General features: G+C 46.4%; 1 protein-coding gene across 1 annotated transcript in view; it reads left to right on the top strand.

The window, feature by feature from the left end:
* The first annotated feature begins 3561 nt into the window (after positions 1-3561).
* Positions 3562-12996, top strand: part of SNTB1 (syntrophin beta 1) — a 280473-nt gene continuing 271038 nt past the window's right edge. The window contains exons 1-2 of the mRNA XM_053559149.1: positions 3562-4753; positions 4908-5709. Coding sequence (XP_053415124.1) covers positions 5133-5709 — 577 coding nt within the window. The 5' untranslated portion in view covers positions 3562-4753; positions 4908-5132. The remainder of the gene's footprint in view (positions 4754-4907; positions 5710-12996) is intronic.

Here is a 12996-nt window from a genome sequence, read left to right as displayed (position 1 = left end):
CCTATATCTGGTATGCCCGTCTTAGTTAAGCTGACGTGCTGAAGTTTCTGGTATATGGTGGGATGTCCTGCCTTCTAGGATGTCACAGATTCATTATGTTTGACGTGTCTTTAAAATGGGATCTAACTTACCATTCCACAGTTTCAAAGATATCGTCTCTTAGGAAAAAGGACCTGCATTTAAATCACAACTCTTAAAACACTGGTATAAAACGTGTTGTTTGTGATTATTATGGAAGAGAAGAAGAGGAAGTAGAGCTCAATACCAGAAGAGGAAGGATAGATAACCAATTACTTTACAATTCTTCCTTGGGGAAGGCTGAAAAAGTCCCCACTACAAATTCTACACACAGTGAACAATCATGAATAACTCTTACCTGACTGAGTGGTTGGGTGAGTATCGGGGTGGTGGTCTATCTAGTTTACAAGGACCTGCCCTGGTCTATGCAGGTATATATATATGCCAGGTATATGCAATAGAGGTTGTTTCCCCCCCCCCACTCTTTTTAAGTGATAAGGCACCTGCAAGCCAAGTAGGGCACACCAGAAAAGAAAGAAAAGGCTCAGCCTCCTGGTCATGTATCATCCCCCAGTCTCAGTGGTATTACTTTAAAGTAAGTGTCACTGACCCAGCATTATCATTTGGAATCTGGCGGCTGGGTGCTTCTAGACTCACTTCACACTCAGCACCGCAGCAACAGTTCTCTCGGTAGGCTCTTTGTGTACAAGTCTATCTTCCTGTCTTAATCATCTTTGCGCCCCCCCGGGTGTGCCCTCCTCCAGCACCTACCCTAGTTCTTCACCAGAGCAATTGCTCGGGAAGTGTGTAGTCCGTATTCACACAGGCAGGCCTCACCTTAGGGGTTTTGCATATCAAGGCTCCTCCTGCTTCTCTTCCATCCTGTTCTTTAATGCACCTCTGGGCATCAGAGACTTCTCCACTTCCGCCTCTCCACTATTCACTTTGTATCCACTCTCCATGCCATATGCTGGGAAAATCCTCCGAAAGACGCCCAATTTATTATCTAGGAAACAGTCTCAAAACCACAGTGATCATATTTTCCAAACTAAACAATTAGAATATATGTTCTAACCAGAGTATATGTTCTAATCTACTTACTTGGCAATAGGAAGTAATGTTTGAAATGGGACTGTTCCTCAAAATCCCAAATGCATGGTGTTGAAGGTCAAAGGGGACGAGGTGGACCCAAACCTGGGTCTGTGGTTAATTCCCCAGGACCCCGCCCTGTGCTCTGGTCCAGTCTATCTCTGATCTCAGCTCCTTCCTGTCATTTCGTGAGGTACCCTAGGCACACTGACCTCTGCTTGGTCCTTTGAAGCAAACAAACTTGGTTCTATCTCTGGGGCTTTGCACTGGCTTTTCCTTCTTCTGGGGACCCTCTTCTCTAGATCTTTGCAAGGTTCATCTCTTCTTGTCATTCATGTCTCAGCCTAAGTCAAATGTCACCTTCTCACAAAGACTTTCCTTAACAGCAGCCACCTCCAGGAGTCATTTGCTTCCAGTTATTTTTGATTCTATTACCTGTTTTATTTTCTTCCTGTGTCTATGTGAAAGTATCTCAGGTGTTTACAGTCTGTCTCCACCTCCACCCTACTATGACCACTACAATGCAAGTTTCAGAAGGCGAGTCTTTGCAGTTTCTCTGTCCCCACATCCAAGAAACTAGAACAGTGCCTCGGACATGGCAGGTGCACAAAACAACTTTGTGGAATAAACAGGTAAATATTGTTCCTTCTGTCATATGATGCTGCTCTGTCCCCTGTATCCTCGGCTCCTGCAGAACTAAAACTTGTGTGACCTCCACTTGCAAGTCTATGCCCACCTAAATATCTATAGGGAAACTCACATCTCATGGGAGAGAAAAAAGGATCCTGGTTCTGCCTAGATGCAGAATGGAAGTCAATGTTTAGGACACAAAGAAGAAAGAGAACAAAAGGAGCTAAGACAAAGAAATATGATGCAGTGGGGTTTGGGTGTGATTTTTGGAATATTGCGGTTGGACTCGTAGTCAAAGCTACCCAACCTTGGCTTCGCCACAAATTTACTGTGCAGGCCTTGGGTTCCCTGTTACTCTGCTCTGAGCTTCAAATATCACACCTGCAGATAAGGACATTGGACACCTCTTACGTTTTTTCCAGTGACCACTCTTTGAAAGGAGAGATATAAGAGAGTAAGTTCTAGTCTAACGGGAGTATCATGACACTGCTGTGCAGTAGTCCCATAAAGAACTAAGAAATGATACCAATAACATTTGCCCTTGAGTGTTGATAATCAGTAGCTCCTTACTCAGAGTTGTCTCAGGGATATGATAGACTTCTAGATCCTGCAAGATCAATAGTCACCACTTTGAACTCACTAATGAAAATAAGAAAAAATTTACATCAGTTGGAGGAGGGTAGTAGACCCTGGAATCTTGGAAAGAATGAAAGGCCAGAGACAATGGCTGGTTCTGCCTTCCTACATAGACTCTGGGGGAAGGGCCTTCACCCTCAGTGGCTTTTTTTTCCCTATTGGGAAGGCTGGTCTCAGTGGACAGATGAACACAGAGGGTGCAGCTAATAGGCCTTGAGGATTTTTAAGCATATAGGACAATGGTTAAGGGCCCAGACTCTTCATATTTGGCTTCAAATCCTGACTCTACATTTACTAATTACATGACCAGGGCAAGTTATTAAACCTGTACCTGCACTTCTTCACCTGTCAAATGGGAGTGATAATAATAGTAAGTCCCAAGAGTTGCTGAGAAGATGAAGTTAATATGTGTAAAGCACTTCAAATAGGGCTATAATTATAATTCCATTGGCAAAGCCAACTCTGGCTAATATACATGCCTGAGGTGTAATGATATTAAATAATTGTTTCCCCTCATTCTGATGCAATTTTGTATAAGCAACATACTCCTTACCAGATAGGTTTGCTCACACACAGAAAAAAAAAAAAAATGTGCTTATCACAGAGGTTCTTAGAAATTCCCATCCCAGAGCCTATAATTTCTTATGGAAAATTAGTAAATTACTTGTGATTGTGTTTGGCCTCAAACACACTGGCCATAAAGGCAAAATGTAGGCATGATGTTGATGGAAGATTTCTGGTCCGGGGGTGGATCTGTTTTGACTTCTAAATCTTTACACTGGCAAACTGGTACCTGTCTCAACCTTAGTGTGTTTGAGTTAAAATGAAGACACTCAGGCTCTGTTTTCACTGGACAGTGATGTGCATGAGTCCTCAAACTCTACAGCAGAGGGCCAGGCCTAGCTGGTCCACCTTCCAGTGGTGTTCCACCAGTATCAGCTTCCCCCATCTGATCCTGCACTTCACAAAGGGTGAAGAACCCCTGACGCTGCTATTCCCGCTGTGAGTACCTTTTCAAGGAAGGTAAAAAGCTTTTGGAAAACTGCTGGGTTAAAAAGTATAGACGAGGCAGGGAGCTGCAAACAGAATCATGAATCCAAGGACTCCCTCTGACCCGCAAGGACTCCTGCTTCTCAAGACATTGGCCAAGGTTTTATTTCATTCTGTGACCCTGGCTGGAATTCCGCTCCTTAGGGATTTATCAGAGTTTTTAGACTCCTTGATTATTATTTTTTAAAGTGTGAGTCATTCTGGAAGAGTTAGAGAACTTTCAAAGATGATACACATCAGTGGAAATGAGTTCAGTAAGATTTCTTTCTTTCTGTCACCTTCCTGGCTTGTGACTGGGAATTAGCAGATCTGCGAGTTTTGTTTCACTTTTGGAGAGAATAGAGAGCAGTGAAAAGGGCAATAACAATAATAAGTATGAAACACCATGTCAGGACCTTGAGCTCTTCTTAGGATCTGGGAGAACTTGAGAAGTTCAAGGACAGAAGAACTCAGGAATGTTCAGCTATGACATTGGTCATGTGGGCATTTCTGGATTGGCCTGAGAAGTAACCAACAATTGTAGTATTGTTACCCTGAAAAAATGCAACTTGAGATCCAAATAGGTAACTTGTAAAGGAACTTTTGAGATACAATCCATTCTCACTGAGTTCTCAAAGAGGGGGCTTCTTGGAGGGGATCTTGAGAAGAGACAGTTTCAGGCAGCATTGGTGTTGCACAGGGAAAACAAAGATAGGTAGAAATACACAACGTATATGAGCTAGTGCTGGAAAAACATTCGTCCCTGGGATCTGGGGCAGGCAGTGACCTGTTGAAAACTCGGCCAGCAGAGACACTTCTCCAGAGTAGGGTGGAAAAGATGGCCTGCATTTAAAGAGAGGAGGTTTATGCTGATGCTTCATTCTGGATTCTTGGGACAGCTTTGCTTCTTGAGTCTCAAAAAGCCAAAGGCCTTGGTCTGAGTCTACCTTCCTCCCGAGAGTCCGTGGAAAGGAGACTAGTGAGCACTCAGCAGAGGCAGCGCAGCCACGGTTTGAGGAAGTGTGAGAGGATCTGGGTGGGAAGGTTAAGACCCTGGGACAATTCCACCCGCGGGCTGTGAAAGGGAAGGGGGCTTAGGAGGAGCGAGTGAGCTCCTTAGAGCCTAGGAGCACCGAGGCAGGACGCACACTCCCGGCAAAGGTGTGGTGTGGTCGCGCACGGAGAAGGGACAGCAGAGAACACGGGCGGGAGGGGGCGGCTGCGGTGCTTTGGAGAGAAGTGGGATCAGGAAGGTTAGGGAAGCTGACCCTGCAGCGACGTGCGCTCGGAGCAGGGGAGGGTCTGGGCTGGAGGGCGGCGTGTGACCGCCGAGCTGCGGCGGCTGGAACAGGTGAGCGGCCACTGGGCGGTCAGTCCCCGCCCTTCCCTCGCGGCGATCCTCCTACGGACGCTTGGCTGTTCCGCGGCTCCCTTCGGCTTGGGGTTTTGCAACTGGCAGCTGGCTTTTCCCCCCTCCCCTGTAGGCTCTCTCCTTCTTCTTCTAGGTTGCTCCACCCCGCCCAGGATCAGGCTAGGGGAGCCGGCGTGGCTGCGGCTGCCAAGTCCCGCCGAGTGCGTCTGCGAACTCCCGGAGCGGAGTCCCGCGTCCCGCCTCCTCCCCGCGGGGCGCACTCTCCTGGCTCCCCGGGGCCCCGCGTCCTCCCGCCCGCAACCCTTCCCCACTTTTCCCCGCTTTTGCAATCACATGGCATTTTAAGAATGCCAGAAAGATGGCGGTAGCGGCGGCAGCGGCGGCGGCGGTGGCTGGGCCGGCTGGCGGGGGAGGCGCCCGGGCGCAGCGCAGCGGGCTGCTGGAAGTTTTGGTGCGGGATCGCTGGCACAAAGTTCTGGTGAACTTGAGCGAGGACGCCCTGGTTCTGAGCTGCGAGGAGGGCGCTGCGGCGTACAACGGCATCGGGACCGCCACCAATGGTTCGTTCTGCAGGGGTACTGGGGCCGGGCACCCGGGCGCAGGCGGCGCGCAGCCCCCGGACTCGCCCGCTGGGGTCCGCACCGCCTTCACCGACCTACCCGAGCAGGTGCCCGAATCCATCTCGAACCAGAAGCGCGGCGTGAAGGTGCTGAAGCAGGAGCTGGGCGGGCTGGGCATCAGCATCAAGGGGGGAAAGGAGAACAAGATGCCCATCCTTATCAGCAAGATCTTCAAGGGGCTGGCGGCAGACCAGACCCAGGCCCTGTACGTGGGCGACGCCATCCTGTCTGTGAACGGAGCAGACCTGCGGGATGCCACCCACGACGAGGCGGTGCAGGCGCTGAAGCGCGCTGGCAAGGAAGTGCTGCTGGAAGGTAAGGGGTTAACTCGGCGCGGACCGCGCGGGGCGCACACACCTACTTGTCTTCCCGTCCTCACAGGGGCACACTCGCCCTCACACTCAGCCACGTGCCGTCGCACCCTGGCCTCGGTGTGTGTGTGGTGCCTGGGGATGGGTCTGGGGAGTGGCGGCCGCAAGGAGTTTTGACAACTTTTACCCATCTGGGGGCAACTTGTCCCCATCCCGGAGGCGTTACAGATTTTAACGTAGAAGGGAAAAAAGCGAGGCGAGCGAGGTTTCTAAACTGCCTCTGGTTCTTAATGCACTTTGTTTCATTCTCAGCTGCGGACGCTCCAGCTGCAGATTCCGGGTTGGGAAGTGAAATGAGAAACGAGGGTAGACTTAGGATATGCACCGTCCCCAGTGCGAAGCGGAGCCACTGGGTGATCGCAGCTCAGTTTAACGCTTTGGCGAAATTTCCCACTCAAAACACCGGACAACCAAGCCGAAAAGGGGCCAGAGAGAAGTGGCTGTGCTTGAATGCTGAAACTCTCAACCACCCTCCTGGACTCCCTCCCACGCATGGGAGTTGGGGTTACGCCTGGGCAGTTGTGCCAAGGGCTGGGAAGTGTGTTGCCAGCAGAAGTTCGCTTCCCCTGCTGCGTGTTTGCCCAGTCAGTCTGGATTCCTCTGGGTGGAGAGCTGGTGAAGTGGTTTTTCTGCCTGCTTTTTCCAGAGCTTTTTTCCAGAGTGGAGTGTGGAAACAACGTTGCATTTGTAAACAGGTTCCCCTGTGTGTGAGGAGCCTAGAAACTACTCTCTTGAGATCTGATGTCTCCTCTCTTGAGATCTGGTATCTCCAGTCCCCTATTATTGAATATGAATAGAATAGGAAACACCGTTTTGCGCTTTTCCTGGAATATGTGGGGGAGATGAGTGGTGTGGTCGTGAACGGAGAAAGCACTGTCCTCTCCCGGGCAGCTGCCTTTCTCATTTGTTACCTGCTTCTCTCTTCTCCCTATTGGTTGGTACATATCTCTGTGGGCACGGATGCCATGCTACTATTTTATCCATTCACTCAGGTCACTCTAATTAGAGATTGAAGTGTCTGAGGTCTTTTATCTAGTGGTGGGTCTCCCTTGATCTTTGCCACTCAATGATTGCATACTAGTGAATGAATAAACAAACCCATCGCTATTGAAACAGGATATTTCAACTGAGACCTTGTCATAATGTGATTGATTTAAGCCCTAAACTAAGGACCTTAAGTCAATTTCCTGCTGACTTAGTCTGTGGTGCTGGTCTGTGAAACTGATAAAGTTCAAAGTCGGTTCCCCAACTTTACTGTGTGGGTGACAGCTGATGCAACTCCCTGGCGTGGATGGCTCACCTCCTGGCCTGCGTTGCAGAGGGGCTTTTTCCTCCCTTATTTGTGTAAAGGGCTTGTGATGTCTTCCTACTTACTTGCCACCCTGGATCCAGAAAGCAGAAGGCTATTTGCTTTGGCTTGATGATTAACATAACAGAAAAAAGTTTTCTTGACTCAAGTATGTGTTTGTGTGACAAGGGGCAGGTGGGATGTGGAGCGAGTATAGTTTGGACTATAAACTGCTGGGCACCTGCTCTGTTTGCAATACTTATTGTAAATATTGGGGGAGGGGGAAAGGCAGGGCATTTTATTTTAGGCACTGTTCTTTATTATTTTTGCCCCTTTTCTTCTTCCTCTCCTTGGTTTCAATTTAATGAAGAATGACTTGGCAAAGGGGTTAAAAAAAATTCTCACCCCCAAAAGAGGAAGAAAAGGAGACTCCCTGCAGTTGAAAATAAATATAGAACAAAAACCTCAAGCAGTTAAGTGACTTGCTTGAGACTGTAACTGCAAAGAGAGTTTTGTAAAAGTCTCTAACAGGACATTCTTAGAACATTCTCATGTGTCACAGGCAGGACCTTTGAGCAAGCCCTGTGGGCCTTCTAAATATGAAGTATCTCAGCTCAGTACTGCAGTCTTATTCCCAGCCCAAGTTTCAAGAAACCAACTGCTAAAAGAGAAGCAAGTGGAGGCCCTGCTCAAAACAGTGTCTCTTATTCTGAGGCAAAGTGTTGATTCTCAGTGCAATGGTCATCAATCCTCTCTTCTGTAGTTTCCCTAATGCTGAAGAGGTTCATTAGGACCACCTCCAGGGCTTTTTAGAACAACATAGCTACTTCCTCATATTCCGAAACGCAGTTTCTAAAACTTCTGCATAGGAGAGGGAGATGTTTAAAAGATATATTTATATAACAAATGCAGTTTTTACTTTGCTTTCTTCTTTCTTTTTTTCTTTTTTTTCAGGGAGAGGGAGGTTAGTTTAGTACCCCAGCCCCCGCCAATGTGCTTCCAGTGCGTGATAAGCGCCCCCTAGTGGAGAGCTTCTACCCCCCCTTCTAGTGGAAAACCAAAGTAAGACCCTAAACATCAAGTTTCAATGCCCGTGTTCTAGCCATAGATCCCAGGCACTGAGTTACAAACCTTTCTGAGCCTCAGTGTCTTCACCTGCAAAATGGGAATGGGGGGCCTGCTTACTCTACAAGGCTGCTATATGGAAGAGCACCGTGAGAATAACAGGCATGTATTAAATGCTTTTGCAAGTAGTTATTTTTACTGTTCAAATGAAATGAAGATGAAATTGCTCCTTCTAAGGGGCAATCCTTTCCTCTTCCTTTATTAGACTTTGTATTTCTTACTTTATTCTATTTTATTTGTGTGTGTTACAAAACTGTAATAATAAGAGACCATTCCTCTGTAGGCCACAGGAATTAAATAGAATCTGAGGAAAGAGGATCATAACAATAGTAACATTGCTTCAACACTTAACATGTGCCAGTCTTTATGTGCATTCGATCACGTTACATTTACAGTAATTTCAGGAGGCCGGTACTATTGCTGTTCATTTTACTGATGAAGAAATTAGGAGTTACATAGATAAGATTAAATAAGTAACATAGCTAAGAGATGTTCAAATTGATCTGACTCAAAAGCCAGAATTCAGATTAAAAAACTCATACTTTTAATCTCCAAGTCAGCAGTCTCCAACCTTTTTAGCACCAGGAATTGGTTTCATTGAAGACAATTTTTCCATGAACTGAGGAGGGTGAGATGGGGTAGGATGGTTTGGGAACGATTCAAGTGCATTACATTCCCACCTCACATCATCAGACATTAGATTCTCCTAAGGAGTAGGCAACCTGGATCCTTGATGTGCAGTTTACAGTAGGCTTTGTGCTCCTATGGGAATCCAATGGTAATGCTGATGTGCCGTGGGGCAGAACTCAGGTGGTGATGGGAGTGAGTGATGGGGAGCACCTGTAAATACAGAGGAAGCTTTGCTCTCTCTTCCCCTCACCCCACATGGTTCACCTACTGCGGCAAGGCCTGGGTCCTGGCAAGCCATGGACCAGTAACGTGTTCTGAGCTTCCACATGGGACTGTGTACTTGAGCTATTTTGAAGTTATTGGGCTCCAAGTGTTCTTCTCCACCTGTTAAATATGCTGAAGTGTTTGAGACAACTCTGAGCAGGAAACAGCAATTGTGTGGGCTACCCAGAATGTAGGAACAGGAAAGAGCAGTGAGTCTTAAACATGTAACACACTATGTGCCTGGCTATCAAAAGGAAGCTGCTAAGATATGGCCCAGTTCTCCTGTGATTAAACATGGAGGCTAAATTGTAATTCAAACTTAAGTCATGAATAAATTGTGCCAGTTAAGCCAGTGTTTAAGTAAATATTGATTAAGATCAGAATTTTTCACACTACGAACTCCTTTCTCATTTTAGGAAGTGGGAGAGGGGCTCTGCATGCAGCCTTGGAGGCATTGAACCCCACAATTCCAGAGGGCACCTTCATATGGACTGTGGAGTTTGGCAGAGCACATCAGCTCTGGGTGGGAGGAAGGAGGACCTTTTTGTCTTAGATAGTAAAATAGTAATTTGAAATATGTTAATCTTTTTGTAACTGAAGCTATAAGAACATTAATTTTTCCATCACTTTGGTGAGATTGAGGAGTTTAGACTCTTCTGGAAGATTCAGGTAGGGAATACACAGAATTATCCCTGGGTTCAAAGGCTCCCTATGGAACTGGGCTGGAAAAAGTAGATTCTCAAAGGAGAAAGTCAAGGACAGTTGCTGACATTCTTCCTGACCATCAGAGCTTCTCCCCCACTCTGCGCCCCTGAATGCTTGCCTGCAGAGATCATCCAGAAGGTCACTTTCACAGTCACTTTCTCTGCTGATGACGTGGGGGTGGGGAAGGAGGGAGACAGTGGTAAGGGAGGGGCAATAGTTTTCTGACACAAAGTGTCAGGATTGGAAGAGAATTTAAACTTCAAGGAATCTTATTTTACTTAGGATGTACAGATTCTTAAAAAATACCCAATACCCTGGGATTAGAGTCTTGAAACCAGGGTTCTTATCTTCTGCTTGTTTCACTTTTACTTCATCTCTTTGGGCCCTGGTTTTCTTCCCTGGACAGCCAAGGAGCTGGGTTAATCCGTCTCTAAGCCTCATTCTATCCTAAATCCTGTAAACTCAGACCCAGTGCACACTATTAACAACAAAAATTTTAACAACTCTTTTATTATGATGAAATGGATTTCATAAATAATATAGCCCAACACCATTAAATTTAAAAATCTCAGTGGTATAAAGGAGAAATGAAGTAACGTGTTAAAAACAAAACAAAACAAAAATTCAAGAATGCATTTCTATAGATAAATGCATGGGCACAGCTATACCTGGGTTCATCATGAAGGAGTCAGAAGCCGGCACCTCCGTGCTAAATCACTGTCACCGCACAGCTGCAAATGAAGATGGGTAGGGGTGTGATGGGGTGAGGATGGTGTCTGGTCTGTTCTCAGCTCAGACAGGGCTATGGAAGACAGATGCCTCAAGGCAGCTTCCCAAAGGGAGTGGGTGTCACCTCACCCCCTTATGGTGCCTAATGTTTTTCAAGCTCTTTTTCATACATCAGGCCAAATATTACTACTATTTTTGGTAATATTTAGGATCTAGAAAAGCCTTTCACTATGAAGCGCTGCCCTAGGCATTGCAGGATGTCCTTGACTCCCTTCACTAAATGCCAACAGTGTGACACTTCTCCAGCACTTGATCCCTAAAATGCCTCCCAAATTTTCTGAACTTTCTGGCCAGGTGCTGTGACTCTCACCTGTAATCCTAGCACTCTGGGAAGCCAAGGCAAGTGGATCCCTTGAGCTCAGGAGTTCGAGACCAGCCTGAGCAAGAACAAGAGCAAGACCCCATCTCTACTAAAAAAAACTAGCTGGGCATCTGGCTACTCAGAAGCCTAGGGCAAGAGGATCCCTTGAGCCCCAGAGTTTGAGGTTGCTGTGAGCTATAACATCATGGGCACTCTACCCAGGGCAACACAGTGAAGCTCAATCTCAAAAAAAACAACAGTCTGAACTGCCCTTGGGGAGGGGTCTGTTGATCCTTTACCCTTTTGAAAACTAGTGTTCTATGAGAATGATAATCCCACCTCACCCCCTTATGGTGCCTAATGTTTTTCAAACTCTTTTTCATATGTAATAATAGCTAACACTTATGAAATACATCAGGCCATATGCTGTTCTAGGCATTTTACATGGATTAATTTATTGGATCTTCACTATAACCCAACGCTATTAGTATCCATATTTTACAGAGTAAGAACATCGAGGCAGCGCGTTGCCAAAGGTGCTCAGTGAATGAATGCTTTGTGTTAGATGCAACCAGTGGCTTCACAAACAGCCCTACGAGATACAGAGATTAGAAATGCTTAACCCCAATTTGCTGATTAGGAAAGTGAAGCTCTAAACATTGAAATGATTTGTCCTTGGTAGGTCTTCTGTTTTCTTATCTGGTGTATTAATTCTTTATTGCTGATCCAACAAATTACTAGAAACCCTACTAAATTAAAACAACACAAATTTATTATCTTACAGTTTTTTAAGTCAGAAGTCCAACAAAGGTCTCAGTGAGCTGACATCAAGTTAGCGGGGCTTCATTCCTGTCGGGGGGTTCTAAAAGAGAAGCTGCATTTTTTTTTTTTCTAGAAGCATCTAGAGACGGCCCACGTTCCTTAGCTCATGTTCCCATTTCATTTCTAAGGCTTGCAATGGCAGTTTGAATCCTTCTCACATTGAATCTCTCCAACCTCTCTTCTGCCTCCCTTCTCCATCTTTTAAGGATCCTTTTGACTACACTGGTCACACCCAGATAATCCAGAATACTTCCCCATCTTAACGGCAGCTGATTAGCAACCTTAATTCCATCTTCAACCTCAATCCCCTTTGCCATGTAAGGACATAGACATGGGGATGGTTATTAGTCTGCCTACCAAATATGATTGGGTGAAGCTGTACGAGTGAGAAATTTCCTGGGGTAGCCCTTGGAGAATATACCATGTCCCTTTGAATAATCACTTCTCTTCTCATTGCAAGAGAGCCTCTCATGGATTTACATATTTACATTTCTAACAAGTGATTTACCAAGTGTCTTTCACCTGTCATACACTGCTAGGACATTCACCTCAAGAAGCAACATTCTAGAGACAGATACAGATGAGTGCTGTGCAGACACCTACAGGAGGGAGCGGGGAGGGCGACATCACTGCCGTAAGGAGATACTGTGGTGGCCCAGGCACAGGTGTCTGGTCTGTTCTCAGACAGGGCTATGGAAGACAGATGCCTCAAGGCAGCTTCCCAAAGGGAGCTTGGGCTAAGCAGGTAGAAGATGACCTTTAGACCTTGCTGAGGGGGAAGAGTAAAATAAAAATAAAAAGTAGAGCACTGAACAGGGACCAAGCCTTGCGGGGCTTCTTGCAGACTTGGTTTTATACAGAGGGCAAAGTGTGTTAATCAGGGAAATGTCATGCTCAGTTTTGCATTTCACAATGGTGATTCTCGAGAGCTATGCTTCCAACATGGGGTGGGCCTCCTGGCTCTGCCCAGAGCCCTGAATTCAGCCAGTCACCCTGAATCACACTTAGGAGCATCTTCCCAAGCAAGGCTTAGGTTTGCAAAGTGGCTTTGCTGAAATTAGGATTTTATCCTCAGCTCTCTGCAGATGGGTGGTCCAGGGTGGTGATCCCCCATTTGTACACAGGATTTCGGAAATGGAAGTGGAAGAGAGTAGGTGACTTGCTGACGTTACTTTGTGAATGGTGGAGCTGAAAGTCCATGATCTAACACCTCATCGCGCTCAACTTACTGCATATTACACAAACTCAGGATTTTGTGCAATAGACGAAAGAAAGTCAAAGGGGTTGAAGGCATGGCCTCTGGTTTG

This window comes from Nycticebus coucang, chromosome 13 (genome assembly GCF_027406575.1).
Source record: "Nycticebus coucang isolate mNycCou1 chromosome 13, mNycCou1.pri, whole genome shotgun sequence".
In the NCBI taxonomy this organism is placed as follows: domain Eukaryota; kingdom Metazoa; phylum Chordata; class Mammalia; order Primates; family Lorisidae; genus Nycticebus; species Nycticebus coucang.
Note: the sequence above shows the minus strand (reverse complement) of the source record. Positions and strands in the feature narration are given on the sequence as shown.